Below are 15,970 nucleotides of genomic sequence, written 5' to 3' on the forward strand. Positions count from 1 at the left end.
AGTTTAAGAATTAAATTGGCAAGTTGTCAGAAGGTTTATGAATAAATTGTTACAACCGAAAGGTCTAAAATTGGATTAGCCGCTGCACAATAAGTTTAAGATTTTTTGGACAAATTTTTTTCCATACATTTTACCATGGATAAATCATATTTCGACTGTAGTAAATATAACTTGTTCTCGGCAAACCCAAGTTGTTCTTGACACAAGAAAAAATTCGTTTTTGGTAGATAATAGTTTTATTAGAGTTTTGCATACATAATTTTTCCTGCTTTTTTCTCTTTTTTTTCTTGTTCTTTTGCTTAATCTTCCCCTTATTTACAAGATTTCGTTGGACAAATATTTAGTAATACGTAGTTTGTGCTCTGTTTGATTAAACAATGCAGCAAGTCATGTGTTCATTTGCCGTAAAAAAGATCCTTTGACCACTCACGAGCTCGTTCACGGCCCATGAAACTTTTTATCGCAAAATAACTTGCATTTGCCATGTACAATTCTTGTCAATACACTTACACATTAAGGAAAAAATTACACGCTTTCATACAGTCGCCTATTATAAATACAAATTTTTAAATTTCAAAGTACGTTTAACAAGACTTTAACAAGCCCTTTAGACATATAAAACATTATAAATTTCTACGAAAAATAAAGGATATTATAGAAAATTACACGTGTTAATAGGATCGCGTATCGAAACTTAGAACGATTGTAATTGTGATGCTTCGGGGCTTGACTTCGCTCTGGTTGAATCGATTCGGGTTATACAGCTGAAGGCGAAGAGCCGCCTCGTCTGTTTACCCGAAATTTGCTGTCGGAGCCCTTTTGACCCGAGGGCCAGGCCTTTGTCCAGTGCTTCTCCGGTGGTCTCCATGGCTATGAGGTGATCATACGGAGAAGATCAGTGTCCCTATAACTCCAAACAGCAGGGAGGGATGAGACTCGGGTCGGGCGAGCAAATATTTCATGATGGATCAGAGTAAACTATCAAAGAAATCACCAACCTTTCAATGGAATCAATATAATCCTAAACATTTTCACATGTTGCCAATCGAGTCAATTTGACCAATTTTGATTGAAAATAATTAATGTGAACACCGGTCATCTCAAGTGATAAAACCGGTGCGAACATGGATATATATATTTTTTATAATATTTCATTTTTATTTTAATAATTTTTGCTAGCCCCTCAACAACCAAAATGAAAGGGGGATTAAAGAACTATCGTCAATTTTTTAAAAAGTAAAAATTATTCACGCCAACACCTATTGTACCAAGTAGAATGGCCGTCATTCACGTTAGCAATTTCTAGCTAAAATTGGCGAAATAGACTCAATTTCCAATTAAAAGGTTTATTACTGAATTCGTGCCAATACAATAGGCTTAAAACTTTTTTGATACTTTCTAACGCTGGATTAGGATGAAGACACGAGTTTAGAATGCACTTTGAGCAAACCCAAAAAGCTTGCGAGCAAAATAAGCATCGACAAACAAGTAAACTAAAATGGAGGGCAAGGACACAAGCATAATCTCCACAATGCCAGAGACCAAGCATCCTTACCCCGACGCCATAAGCTAAATTTGCCTGCTACAGCTTCCCTCAAGATGAATGAACAGGGCTTGAACAGTCGGTTCCTACGACTACTATCGCTTTTACACTACAAGGCATACAATACCATCAAGCCATCAAGCAACATATACATGGCCAAGAAGTTGGTCGAGGATGAGATTCTAGCGACGCATCTCAGCGCAGAAAGCAGCGATCAGAACACCACATCTAACAAGCCTATATATAGGAGCACAATGATCTACGAAAATCTGCATTTGGAGTTGCAAAGAACTGGAAAAGATCTGATGTCAAATGGGTCTGAAAAGGATTCAAGAAACATGAGGCATGTGATCACCATAGTCAGACAGCAACCAGCAATTGGAACAGTGCAAGACAACAACAAAGCAAGTGCTGATAAATGTTCGATATTTATTCCAGGAGAGAGGCGAATTGTAGCCAAATCTGCAATTGCAACAACACGATACAGATTAACTAAAATGCGGAACAACGATGTATCACCTGATTGCTGCACAAAGGAAAAAGAACTCCCACGTTCAGATAAAATCCTCCTACCGGATTAACACTAACCAATACTAGAACTTGCCACACCCCTACACTCAGCTTTACAGACCCCTTTCTCTTGTGAAGTCTCTGTTAGAACAAATTGTACAGCTAAACTGATCCTCCCATCTATTCTGATTCTCACAACAGAGTCCAAGATCTACAGCCGCGCAACTTGTCCCTCAGCTCGGCGCGACGGAACTTGAGCCTACAACCGGCACTGCAGCGAAGTCTATTGTTGTAATGGCTTCCAACTCTTGAATTGCATCAACAGCGCTAATCGAACTAGTCAAGTGAGGCCTCAGGACACCAACTGCTTCCTTGATCTTCGATTGCTAGAGAACACATACAAAATTAGACTTTTACAATCCCAGTTCTCCATGGGGAAAAAAAAAACTACATGCCAACTTCTAAGTTAGAAGAAATTTTTTACTCACGATATATTCCAATGTCCGGCGAAATTCATCACTGGACCCTGCTGCCAAAGAAGCTCCAAGTGCCGCATTCTTTTCATATAAAATTTGACAACAAACAAAAGATCAGCCATTGCATGTGTATATAACAATGAATATGATACAATTTGCTAGTTTCACCTGCACAGTGAAGCATAGCTAATAACAAAAGTTCCTTTCCAACAATGCAGCATATCATCACAATCACAAAAGTATTAACTAGAAAACGCAACTTGACATAGCAAGGGCATAAGGAAAATGAACTAGAAAATTTTATGTCTTCGGCAATTATTTTTATAATTTATTCCTCATCAAAGTGTACACTGGCATTTAGGTTAGTTTAGCTGCTATACTCATAGGCACGAATAGTATTCTCCAAAACTCTTGCCACTTGTATGGATTTTCCAAATTTGGCAGATTACAATTTTATCACTCGATTATGAACATTGATTGATGTCAATTGTCAACAAATAATCCATTCAAAGGTGATTAATGCCATCACATAATAATGTTAATTAATTTTCCTATCTATTCCATATTTTTTCACAGCACCCAACTAATTTCACCAACTTGTTTAGCTTTTATTTTTCCTACTCTCTATTGTACTCTTTAAGCATTCTCAATTACTCTATTTTTGCACTTTTCGATATTACAGTTAGCTGCATATCTTGGAAAAAAATCATTATATCACACAAACATAACAGAAGGCCAAGCATACCATCCAATATATATGATTATAGAAGTGACTAAGGAAATAGGCAAATTGTGCATTTTCTCAACTTTAGAGCTCACTCCAATCTCTAAGCAGTAATGCAGATTAATGATATTGCTTTTGCCGCACCAAATGCAAACTGATAAATTACAACCATTATATTGTGCAATACTAAAATACAATTATCTCCATGCTTAGTCAAAAATATCTTTTTATAATAGGAAGGCTTTAATCAAGGACAACAAAAACCTAAGTGAAATTCTGGTAGTTATAAATGTAACAACTCTTCAGTGCTTTTTTTTGGCATCAAATTTGCTTAGACTAACTTTGGAAACCTCTCAATTGAAGCATTTGACTGAAATTGCAACTAACATTTCTTAGAATTGGAAATTCTTCCTTTAGAATGAATTGTGGTCCTCACAAATAGTGCTCCAAACTTTATGAAGGTCTTTAATAATCAAAATGAACAGCATCACAAGTAAAATAGATGATCTGTAACTTCAAATCAGACAAGATCAAGCATTTGACCCAATATGAGTTAAACTTTCTAGGATTGGAAGTTCTTCCGTTAGAATGAACTATGTCCCTCAACTTGTGCTCCAAAACTTTGCAAATTTTATGAGGATCAAAATCAACACGATTACAAGCAAATCGATTGGGATAATGACACAAATGGTTTCCGAACTTCTACCCAATTTGTGCAATGTAATCCCTGAACTTTTAATTTATTCAATGTGATCCATCAACTTTAGCGCGATATGCAATGTAGTCCCATAAATTGTAATATGTTTAATGTGGTCTCTAAACTTTTGGTAAATATTCAAACTAGTCTCTGGACTACATGAAAATATCCAACATTATCCTTCCACTAATTTAAGTTCGGGGACAATGTTGAACATTTCATATAGTCAAGGGGCTAGTTTGAACATGTACCAAAAATTTAAGAACCATATAATTAAAAGACCAAGGACCATATTGCACATTGGGCTCAAATTCAAGAAGCACATTGGGCCTAATTAAAAGTTAAGAGACCACATTGCACACCGGGTCAGAGTTCCAAGACCATTTGTGTCATTTTCCCAACTATATATGAGAGGACTTTTTGCTTCCCTCCAAAAATTTGAAAATGTAAAAAGGAAAAACTATACTTGTAGAGGAGTCACTAGATTTGAAGGTTAAGAAAAATAAAAATTACTCTAATTAGAAACTTACCTATTTACAACAGATCCAAAATTAACCTATTCAATGCAAAGTTTCCATGGGCTTCTCTAGAATTCATCTAAATGCTTTAGCAAAAACTATGCAATACTTTCGTACTATAGCAAAAAGAGAATGTAATTTTCTATCTCCCAAGAGGAGGATACCTCAATATTTTAAATTTGATCAAATGTTTCGCCTTCAAAAATTAACTATTCTAATAGTATTGTTGTACCAACTATTATGATAGGTTAAGAGCTAGTCACATTAAGTTATACATATGCATGGTTTCTATTATGTATGCACACAGTAAAAAGCTAAAGATATTCAACAAGATTCTTTACATGCACACCTGTTGCAAAAATTATAAGTAACCTAGCACTAATCTTAGTAGCAAGCATAGCAATCTTGATTTAAACATAATTCGTAATTACTTGACCAATATCCAAAAAGAACTATCACATTAGTCATACGAAAGCATTTAGACAAACATAATCAGATTCATCCAAGCAATACATCTCTTGGAGTTCAAGTCAGACAGCTTTCATAAAACGAGAAATTATTTTCAAGTTTGCATTTTTTTTTTCCACCAAAGAGAAAAGAACCCCTGCATTTTATGCAATTATTTTTTGTAAATATAAAAGCAACCTCCATCATCAAAGAGCTCATTTAACTACTCACTGAGCAGGCTCAGAAATGCCATTACTCCACCCACTATTTCCATGATACATACTCAGGATCAAAGTAAAAAGGCACTAGCACTACTACTCTGAGTAATGTGCCCTTAGCAAAATTTGAATAAAGAAATACCTTCCTGGGTCTGCCCATGGGTCTGCCTGTGCTCCTACTTGTTGTTGACGCCACCGCTGGCCTCTTCCCCCTGCCGCTACCTGGCGGCCGGCCCCGCCTCTTCCCAAATACCGCTAGTGCTTCGCCAGTGGAAGCCACGTCAGAAACAACACCAGCATTCTTTCTAGGCCGGCCCCTGGGCTTTGGCCCATTCTGCACGCCATTTGCCAGCATAGCCGCAATACTCTGCTTCAGGGGGCGGCCCACACGACTCGTGGCCATGCCACTCTTTGGTGGACGCCCCCGGCCTCTCTTGGCCGGGACATCCTCAGGCACAGGTACAGGGATGGGCACGGGACCGCCATCTGTGCCTTGGCTCACGAGCACAGGCTCAGCAACCCCAGCAGGAGCAGGCGGCGCAGCAAACACCTCCAGCTTGGCCTTAGGCGGGCGGCCGCGGCGCCGCTTCGACTCCGAGCCCTCCGGGGCGGCGGGCAGGTTCGGGGCGGTGCTGACGTCGCCAGATCCGGGGAGCTTGTAGGATTTCTTGACCATGACGAGGTGGCCACTGTTCTTGAGGCGCTTAAGGTGGTGAGTCAACAGGGCCGAGTGAGTGGGCGGCAGGTCCGCGTAGGTCTTCTCGATGAACTTGGCTATGGCCCTCTTGCTCGACCCGTCCCTCTCTTTCAGAGCTCCGATTGCTCCGTATATCATCTGCGTGCGCACGAGAAAAAAGAAAACCCCCACGAAACAAAATCACTCACCCACAAAATCAAGAACAGCATCTCTCGCTCCGGAGAAAGAAAGATAAATTCTTGCTGACCTCAGCGTAAGGAGGGTGGTTGTGAGCAGGAGCAACGGCCGGAGTCGGGTTTGCCGCGACATGGGTCGAGTGGTTCTGAGCTTCGCCCCCGGCGGGAGCGGGAGCGGGAGCGGCCGCGGGGGCCTCCACGGCGGCCGCCGGTGGGGCCGACGGTGGAGGAGGGGCCGACGGCGGAGGAGGGGCGAAGGGGGGCGGTATGTAGGGAGGAGCGAGAGGTGGATCCATGGATCCGAGAGAGATTCAGGGAGCAGTCAGAGAGACGTTGGGCTGAATTTTTTTTTTTTTCCTTGGACAGAGAAGCGAGGGTTTCGCTTCCTTTTTTTTTTTTTCTGCGAGAGACAGAGAGAGATGAAGATGAAATCGGACGGTTGAGAATGGCAGAGGATCGGGTTACTCGGATTGATGACGTGGACTTTGCATTTCTTGTCTTTTTTTTTTTCTCTTTATCTTCCGGAGCCAGCCCGCTGGGGTAATGATTAGTTTATGGCTTATAGATGGAGTTTTGTCGCTTAGAAGATGGTGGCTTAATCGGAAATTTAGAATTGGTGCGACGTTCGTCGTGTGATTGATAATGACATGAATGAGCCACGGTCATGGACTTTGATCGAATTTATTGTGCCGTCTCTGAATTCTAAATTTATGATTTTTGAAATTAAATTCTATCGATAAAAAAAAAATTTAACTTAATGTGTAATATGTTCAATGTAGTTCATGAACTTTTGATACATGTTCATTTTAGTCCTTAAATTTAATGAAAATGTTCAATATTGTTCTTATATTAATTCAAATTCATGAATAATATTGAACATTTTCATTGAGTTTAAGGACTAAATTACAACATTGAACAAATAAAAAATTTAGGAATGACATTGCATCCTGGGCTAAAATTTACGGAACATATTGAATAAATTTAGAGTTCACTGACTACATTGCAAATTTGGTCAAAATTCAGATATCATTTGTGTCATTATATCGTAAATTTAAAACTTTGGTGATTATGTGAATGAAAATGGTTAAGTCAATACAAGAATCATAAAACTTGATTTGTCTCTCGACTGGAATAATTTGTAAGTTAAAATTGGTCAATAATTTACTTGAAAAAAGATTGTAAACGAATCACATTGAGGTTGGTAGTTTGATTAAGTTGTTGATCTAATATAGCTAGTAAATTATGTTAATGAAAATGGTGATAATTATCCAAAAAATCCCAAATTTATCGTATGACAATAAATTTAGTTCAAAACTTTTCAATTTGGCAAATTTGGTCATATACTTTTTTGTGATTGTGAGTATATTATTTTTGGTCAATTCCGATCGGAAAATTGATGAGGTGAACTAAGGGTGGATTGATCGCCATACAGTGTTTTTATCACTTTTTGAATAACTTTCCTATTAAAAATTAGCAGGTTGTCACAAGAGTCGGCAATTTGATAACTACCCAAACATTGGTAAATAAATTGAATCTGAGTTGGTAATCTAATATTAACTAGTAACTTAATCGGATAGCATTTGATACAGGACTCAAATTAAAGTTGGCAATTTTGTATAGGAGTTAGTAAACTTATAATGCTGGTATAGTAATGAAAAGAACATTTTTGTAGTTTATCGAAGAAATTGGTAATCTCCGAAAAATCAAATAAATATTGATAATTTCGTGCGAGAGTTAGTAAGTAGATAACTTTAATAGGCTGTGCAAATGATAATCAATAAAATTTTAAGAGTTTCTAACTACTTGCTAACAAACAATACAATGTACAAGCAATTACCAGTCATAATTTTCATCAATATGATTTGTTATTGATTCTTATGAATATCAAACAACACCGAACATTTTTATTTGCTTTTTTTTTTTCGGAAAAGAAACAATGCAATTTTGCCCTTAGGGCTCTAAAATAGCTCACGTATGCATCGCTTGCTTAGAATTGAATTTAAATTCTTATGGACATTTATGTTGTCCCAAAAAGAAAGAAAAAAAATTGTCAAGAAAATGATAAACATGTTGTACAACGACCAATTCAGTCTTAAATATTTTAATTTTTCCTAATCGGTTGTAAATTCTTTCGGCAATATTTCAATGTAGTCCTCCCGGGTAATTTCATCCTGAAAATGCTTATGTGGATACCCAGTCAATGTTGATCGTCATTCGTGGCCGGACCGGCGGATAGCTGGCGTTATTGGAAATCAACAGCACCGTTTTTCGCAATTAAAAAAAAAGTTTCAAAATAATGTTGTCGCTTTAGAATCCCTCCTTTCTTGCCCCCAAATTCATTGAATGCTCAAATCCCTCAATGTCACCCTAGTCCGAAAAACCCTAACTAAGATCTCACTCAAATTTATTCGATCTCAACTCAAATCGAGCGATTTCACTCAAGCCGAGTTGTTCTTTCATCAAATCGACTCCCCCATTCATCCCCCATGCCTTTGTCCGTCCCAATCTCTCGTTCATCCGTTCAAATCGCGAAGATCCGATTCACCCATAACCCGGTCGTGACCCGATTCGGCCTCGAGAGTGTCGGGGTAAAAACTCCCTTTTAAGAAGTACTTCCACTTTCATAGTGTCATGCTTGCTTAGTCGATAAAACTTTAATTGAATGCTAACTCTTTCGAGGTCCAGAGACGAACAGACGAAGGTGCGAGTGGCAATTTTGGTGCACTAATTGCTAGTGTTGCTCCTGGGACGCCTGTTCATGGGATTGTGAGTAGTGTTGTGCTAGATTTTAATTTTCACTACCAAATCTTGTTAGCTAATGAAATGCATAGAGTTGATATAGCAATTTCGTTGCGTGATGGTGGTCCTCACGGGCCAGAAGATTTGCCTTTTCTTTGCATCTCTTGTGGGGAAAATGCAGATCATTTGTGAAGTGATGGTCCTCAATGAAAACAAAGTGCCACTCAGGCCATGAGATGTCCCTAGCTCTATTCCTAATTTAAAGCACCATAAAGAACATTGCACGACACGCATATGTGCCTTTGAGATTGCAAAAAACTTCACTTTGTTCATTCCCACAAACAGAGCGCCCATACATGTACGAAGCATGTCGATGAATACAAAACTTTATTCGAAATAACACCCTCTGTGGCAAGCTCCTCAGCGTCCTCACATCCTTCGCTTTCGAATTTTCGAATAACACGGGGAGCTGAAATTACTATAAATATCGACGGCAGAACCGACACGGATCGTCTTTGATTCGAGGCTTCGATTCGATTTTCGCTTTGCACATTCTTTTAAGGTCATCTCGTGGCTCGGACTTCTTTTTGTGCTCCGGTGGTTAGATGGTTTCTCTGATATGAGAGGGCCATCATTCATAGGTGATAAACAATGTACCGTACGATTAACGTTTGATGCTCTAACCATATTTGAAAACGAGTAATTCTGGCATTCTATGCTTGTTAAAAAAGATTCGACCACGTGGGCATTGAGGACCACACGATTTTAACGAATTAATCTCTGCCTTCGGATCAAATCCGGCGAAGGGTTCGCGCAATCTCATTTTCAAATAATCTTATAACTAACTTGCCGTGTATTATATTTTTCTAGAAATTTACTACCTCAGGAAGCTTGGACATTCTCTAGAGGTCTTCATGTTGTGTCGGATATGGGTTAGACTCTTTGCGAGCGACACGTGGTTAACGCTCCAAACACGCTATCGACACTCGAATCCAGCATTTCAATACATTATTTCGACACGCGCAAGTTCAATTTTAAGCATTTTCAATAATTTAAGGGTGAAAATGTAAATCTATGAAAATAATATATATTTAAGTCATATACCCAGCCATTCCAAAATCAATATACCTAGCTAGCCAAAAAAAACAAATAATCTAATAGTGAATCCCTAACAAAAGAAGAAGAAGAAGAAACTTGCCACTAATTTTTTTATTTATTTATCATGTATAAAAAATATACATTAATATACCTTGTGTGGGAATTCTCTACTTTTGAGAAATGACATGTCGACGTATCATGTTGTATCGCGTGTCGGTGTCGATACTACTTAGCTTATAGGAACTTTATTTACACTCACTATTAAAGTCGTAAAACACTTAGCAATGAACATAAAAATTTGAAGATTTGATTGCCCGGGTTTATTACAATTGAAAACCATCATCTAAATTTCGAAAAATCATAGCTTAACTTACATCGAATTTGAAGACCTTTTTGAAAGTCATATGTTTTTCTTTGAAAAAGGTGAAGTGCTCTTGCAATTTTTTTTTTTTTTTGACAAAAAAAAGGTCAATTCTCAAATATAAAAGCGACTTCAAATGGATACTTATTTTTACATTAGGATTTTGTTGGTGACCACTTGAATAAAAGAAAGATGGGATATGTTCACCACAAGTCCTAAAACTTGTCATCTTTGTGCGATTGAGTCCTAAAACTTGCAAAAAATTCAATCGAGTCCTAAAACTTGTCAAATTAATAAAATCAAGTCCTTCCATTAACACCGTCAAATTTTTTAACGAAAAATGCTGACCTGTCACATTTCTCTCTCCTACGTGGCAAATCCACTTGACCCGCAAATCCACGTCAGCAAAACGACGTCGTATTGCGTACGTTTTTTTTTTCTCGTCCAAAACCCAAACGACGTCGCCTCTATTCTTCATTCTGCATCGTCTCTCTCAAAACACTAAATCGAAAAGCTTTTCCACCCCTTCGACGATCTAGTGTCCCGCGGAAGCATCTCGGCCGCGGATCGAGCGTCGACGATGACGACGATGGTGAGGGTCTCCAATCGTCTGTCCTCTTTGCCTTCTCTATACATTTAAACCCTAAAGCCCCAAATCAAGCCGACATGGTGTTCCGCGGGAGTCCTTGCGGCGGTGAGCCCTAAAAAGTTCCTCATCCTCGAACGAAGGCAAGGGTGCTCGCGTCGAATTCAATGTCATTGAGATCGGAGCCCAACTTGGGTTGTCGGATTCAACGTCGCTAAGTTAGGATTTTGCTCGAAAACCTAAAGCCCCGCACTACTATCGCCGAGCACGTATGACCTTTTGATCTTCTCCGGCCTTTTTCTTTGTCCTACTTTCTTTCTTATATATGTATCTACAATTATTTTTGGTGGAGGCCACGACGGATGTCGAAATATTTGTTTCTGATTAAGGATTGCCCCGCATAAGTGTTAATATGAGTGTGGACTGATTTCCCATGTTCTTTTTTGCCCTTTTCTATGAAGTTTCTTATTCAATTGCTTCTCTCTCCTCTTGATTACACTCTACCGATGTCCCGTGTTCTTTTCTGCTAAAGTTTCTTATTGAACCACGTCTCTCTCTAGATTACACTCTTATGGGCAACTGTAGTTTTTGATGTCATGTTATAGTCCTAAGATGATGATGTCTGTCTCTTTTTTTTTTCCTTTTCCTTTTTACAAATTTGATTGGCTCTTTCAATTACCCGAAAGAGTGTAAGCAACAGTAGTCATTAGGTGTATGAAAAGTGAAAATCTCGTTGTTGTATGCGATGCATCTATACCTATGATCCAGTGGCTAAGATAGATGTTAGGATAAATGCAACTATCAAAATCTACAAGATTTGCTTTTGTTCTTTAAAAAAGAAATCGGCATATCACTTTTTACAAGTACCTGGAGTTCTTGGTTCCCCATATACTTTTCTTTTAATCTAACTTGCATTTGATTCCTGTTCATTTTTTTACATATCGGACATCTTACTTCAATGGATCTAGTGCCAAGCGAGTGGTAGAGTAGTCCATTGACTGCATTTGATTCATGTTAGTTTTCGAGTCGGTAGAAATGATCTCGAGACTGTGATATTGAATGATTATAAAACCTATGCTCTCTTGTGCTAAGCAAGTGGCGTTCTTGGTTGGAGTCTCTGCATTTGATTGATTCATGTTAGTTTTTGAGTCGCGAGTAATGATCTCCACTCGTGATATTCTCGCACTTGATTTGATTATTCATTTTGCTGGTTTATAGCCTGTACATGCTTTCTTAATATGGCGACAAGTAGAATGAGGGCACCAACATCTACATCAAGTGTTGCAACTCCTAATGAAGTCGAATCGGCGCTAACCCGCTATTGCGGTATTCGATCACCAATTGTTACTGCAAAAACAAAAAAGAATGCTGGAAGAAGATTTCATGGATGTGCTAAGTTTGATGGTCCAGGTTGCTGCAATTTCTTCATGTGGGTTGACCCGAAGATACCGGATGGAGCGAGGGACATGATAGTTGATCTCCTTGAAAGAAATCAAGCACTATGTGAATCAAGCCTATCGAAGTGCAACGAGGTTGATGTGACTTCATTGAGAGCTGAAATGAAGATGGTAAGGGCGGAAAATAGATGTTTAAAGGAGGAACTTGTGCGAGTGAAGCAACAAATTGCGCAAGTGAAGCAACAAAATATGCTATATCTATCAGCATTTTTTCTATGCATACGCGGTATAATTATACCAATCGTATGTAATGTGAAAGTTAGTGGGAAATTTCTGAGTCTTCTATAGTGTAATGTTTCTAAGTTTGTAAAGGCGATTGTGGGTAATTACAATAAATGTTACTTTTTTGTTATGTGCTTTTTTGCCTATTGCCTCTTATGCACACAAACTTTTTTTTTTTTTTTGGGTGGGGGTGGGGTCGAGTGGTTTTGTTTTCCAAATGAGAACTAGTTAATCCAAACAGGTCTCACGCTCTTTGCCGGCATATCCCTTTACATTATAAACCGATGACTTCTGCATACATTGGTTCACAAGACCCTCGGTGTTCACGAAAATCTTCTTGAAACACCATAAAACAGGATAACCCAAGCTTAATGTTTTACCTTGTTTAATCGAAACATTAAAAGATTAATCATGAAATACGTCCTATAAGAGGCTCTAATGCTGTTTCAAAGTTCATATTAAGCGGGAGCGGATACAGCAGCAACGATTACAAAGAGACTATTCTGCTAACAAGCAATAGAAGTTGAATGTTTGCCAGAACATTAATTAGTAACCTACACCCGATGAGCAGAGCTAGCACGGGCGATATAGCTACAAAATTTTCCCAGACATACTTTGAAATGATATGTTGCTACTAATCGAACCATGCAACAAGCATTTTCGCTTTTGTTTCGCCGACATGTAACATGCTTGTTAAAAAGCATTTTTTTCCACTAACTAAAACTACAAAGAAACCACACAAACGGGAATGGTAAATGAAGATGAATCTGCAGCAATAAACAGCTTGCAGTATGAAGAAACACGTTCGATTGAAAAGACACTCATGGGTATTGAGTATGCATTCAATCGCAACATGTCATTCAATTGGCACAAGTGTAATACCAAGCATAATAGCGGAGCGAGAACCGAGCGACTTGACTTACATTTATCTGCATAGGTAATTTATTGCATTATGCATCAAGGGGCAAGGGGGTGGGTGGTGGGCATGCGCATAAGACAAGACAAAAATGGCAATATCAAGAACAAAAAAGCATTCTTCATGCATAAAAATTTAAAACATGTATATGCAACCACATTATTTATATAATCCACCTTCGACACCATCATATGCATTAAAAAAAACACCTCTCCAAGCGTCTAACAAGTGAAACAGAGGAGACCCATCAGCAAAATACCAGAACTCGACTCAATTCAAACATCTTCCACACCTCAAGTCTAGCACAAATGCAAGCGGGAGATCAAGAAACCCTTTAAGATTCGGGGCCAAAAGTCAAACAAATGAACTCTGTTTTTTCCACAAAACATCCACAAAAACGACCACAAAAACCTCGGTCTCTATCTCTTTTTCCTATCAATACTAACTCGGTGAACATCTAAAGATCCATCGAGCAACCTCAACAAAACATGACTCATGTCTACGTCATTGGTCATGCAAAATACAAAAAAATCCCAGCTCATAACCGATATAAAAAATACAAGTTTGTGCAGCAAAAAGTCAATCCAAGTCTACGATCTCTGGTGGTCCAATGGATTCGGCGTTCACTTCATTCACGTGATTCATCCTTGAATATAGTACTCCTCCCGTGACACTTTTCCAAGCTGGCTTTGGAGGTTGGTAACTCGCATTAGATTGTGATAGTAACTCCGGCTTTACGGCAACTTGCTTTCGAGGAACTCTGAATGGCTGAGGCTTAGAACTCTTTTGGGATTGTGATATTGCTTCGGAACTTGCCTGGGGTTGAGATGATGCTTTTAGCTTCACAACAATATGTTTTCGCGAATTAGTTCCGAATGACCGAGGTTGTTCACTTGATTCGGGACGTGCCTTTGCCATTGAAGCTCCCGAAACTCCTCCTTTGTCCGGTAGTTTCAATATTCTTGCACCGGTTGTGCCGGGCTACATAAAAATGAACATGTTGTTAGCTCAAGAAGGTGGTCAATTACTATTATAAAATGCGATGTCGCTTCAGAACTCGCTTGGGGTTGAGATGATGTTTTTGGCTTCACAACAATATGTTTTCGCGAATTAGTTCCGAATGACCGAGGTTGTTCACTTGATTTGGGATGTGCCTTTGCCATTGAAGCTCCCGAAACTCCTCCTTTGTCTGGTAGTTTCAATATTCTTGCACCGGTTGTGCCGGGCTACATAAAAATGAACATGTTGTAAGCTCAAGAAGGTGGTCAATTACTATTATAAAATGTAAAAATGTTACTCACATTGAGAATTTGAAGGTTTGTGCTAGGATTTGTATAAACGCCATAACCTATCATTCTCTTCTTCGATTTGAAGGCGATTGCCCTTGTAGTTGATTCTCCTTGTATCATTCCCATATCAATTGCCGGTCTTTTAAACTGAAAAAAAAAAGAGAGAAATCATTAAGCACGAGAACGTAATCAAAACATACGAATGCATGAGGATTTAGGTACTACTAACCGGGATTTTTTTAGGTCTATCCTGAGATATTGCAGTAGCTTGAGCAGAACAAATTCCTTGTTGTTGATCATAATTTCTTTTAGCAAAAGCGTTGGCTTGTCCACTGTATGCACTTACATTAGCACTAGCCTTGCATCCTCTTATATCCGCACTAGGCTGAGCAAAAACATTGAACTGGCTACTATTATTTTGAACAGTTGCATTGGATTCTACTGAAGCACTTGTCGAAGCGGTGGCCGAGCCTTCACATCTCCCTTTAGACGCTTCAGCAGAAACTTGAGCTTGAGCAGAAGCTTGAGCTTGAGCAAAATTGGCGGAAGCTTGAGCACTTGTTGTTGTGAAGGCTCGAGCAGAAGCTTGAGCAAAATTGGTTTGAGAAGAAGCTTGAGCTTGAGTAGAATTGGCTTGCGCAGAAGCTTGAGCATTGGCCTGTTAAATACATAGCAAGCATTAATTGACAACATATTAAGACGTCAAGTATAGAATCTACACAATCAATTAATTCACAAAATACCTTTTTTAGAGGACATCCCTTACAATTATGTCCAACCACTTTGCAAGTAGAACAAGTCATTCGCTTACCCTCTTTAATCATCCTGTCACCTCTTACAAGCTCAATAGGTTGCTTTCTTCGATTCCTCTTTGGCCTACCGGACATTTTTTTCATTGGTGGGGGCTGAGGAGTTTCTTTATCGGTTTTCTCCCAAAATTTCTCTCCTCTCACAGGAGGCATCATGAATTGATAAGAACTTAAGTATTTATCCTTGGTGAAGCACTCAGCTAGGTAGTCACCTGGATCATATTTCTTGTAGTGAATTGCACAAATGGCATGACAACATGGAACTCCACTAACTTTCCAAGCTCTACAAGAACAAGTCTTCAAATTCGAGTCAACAACATATTTGGCACCTCCTTCCACAATCTCGAGTTCTTCATCTCCATTCCATACCAAATGGCAATACCTACTAGCAATTGTATTCAAATGTAACTTATGCACAATCCTTGGACCATAATTTCTAGTCCACCTAGCACATGCATCCCTCCGAGTATGCATTCTAGTCATAACC

General features: G+C 38.8%; 1 protein-coding gene across 1 annotated transcript; it reads right to left on the reverse strand.

Moving 5' to 3' along the window:
• Positions 1 to 1,952: 1,952 nt before the first annotated feature.
• Positions 1,953 to 6,417, reverse strand: LOC115743616 (histone H1). Its single transcript, XM_030678468.2, has 4 exons — positions 6,078 to 6,417; positions 5,276 to 5,968; positions 2,542 to 2,610; positions 1,953 to 2,439 (listed from the first exon to the last, which is right to left on the reverse strand). The coding sequence occupies exons 1-4, from the start codon at positions 6,300 to 6,302 to the stop codon at positions 2,287 to 2,289; spliced, it is 1,140 nt and encodes a 379-aa protein (XP_030534328.1). The 5' UTR covers positions 6,303 to 6,417; the 3' UTR covers positions 1,953 to 2,286.
• Positions 6,418 to 15,970: the final 9,553 nt, after the last annotated feature.

The sequence above is a fragment of the Rhodamnia argentea genome, chromosome 6 (assembly GCF_020921035.1).
Source record: "Rhodamnia argentea isolate NSW1041297 chromosome 6, ASM2092103v1, whole genome shotgun sequence".
NCBI lineage: Eukaryota > Viridiplantae > Streptophyta > Magnoliopsida > Myrtales > Myrtaceae > Rhodamnia > Rhodamnia argentea.

What these genes read in the sequence shown, in the direction of transcription:
- LOC115743616 (XM_030678468.2), bottom strand. Translation starts at nt 6,302, where the DNA reads ATGGATCCACCTCTCGCTCCTCCCTACATACCGCCCCCCTTCGCCCCT. An exon ending in ACCACCCTCCTTACGCTGAG is followed by an intron (nt 5,969 to 6,077) that starts GTCAGCAAGAAT and finishes GTGCGCACGCAG; the next exon opens with ATGATATACGGAGCAATCGG. An exon ending in CCATGGGCAGACCCAGGAAG is followed by an intron (nt 2,611 to 5,275) that starts GTATTTCTTTAT and finishes TTATATGAAAAG; the next exon opens with AATGCGGCACTTGGAGCTTC.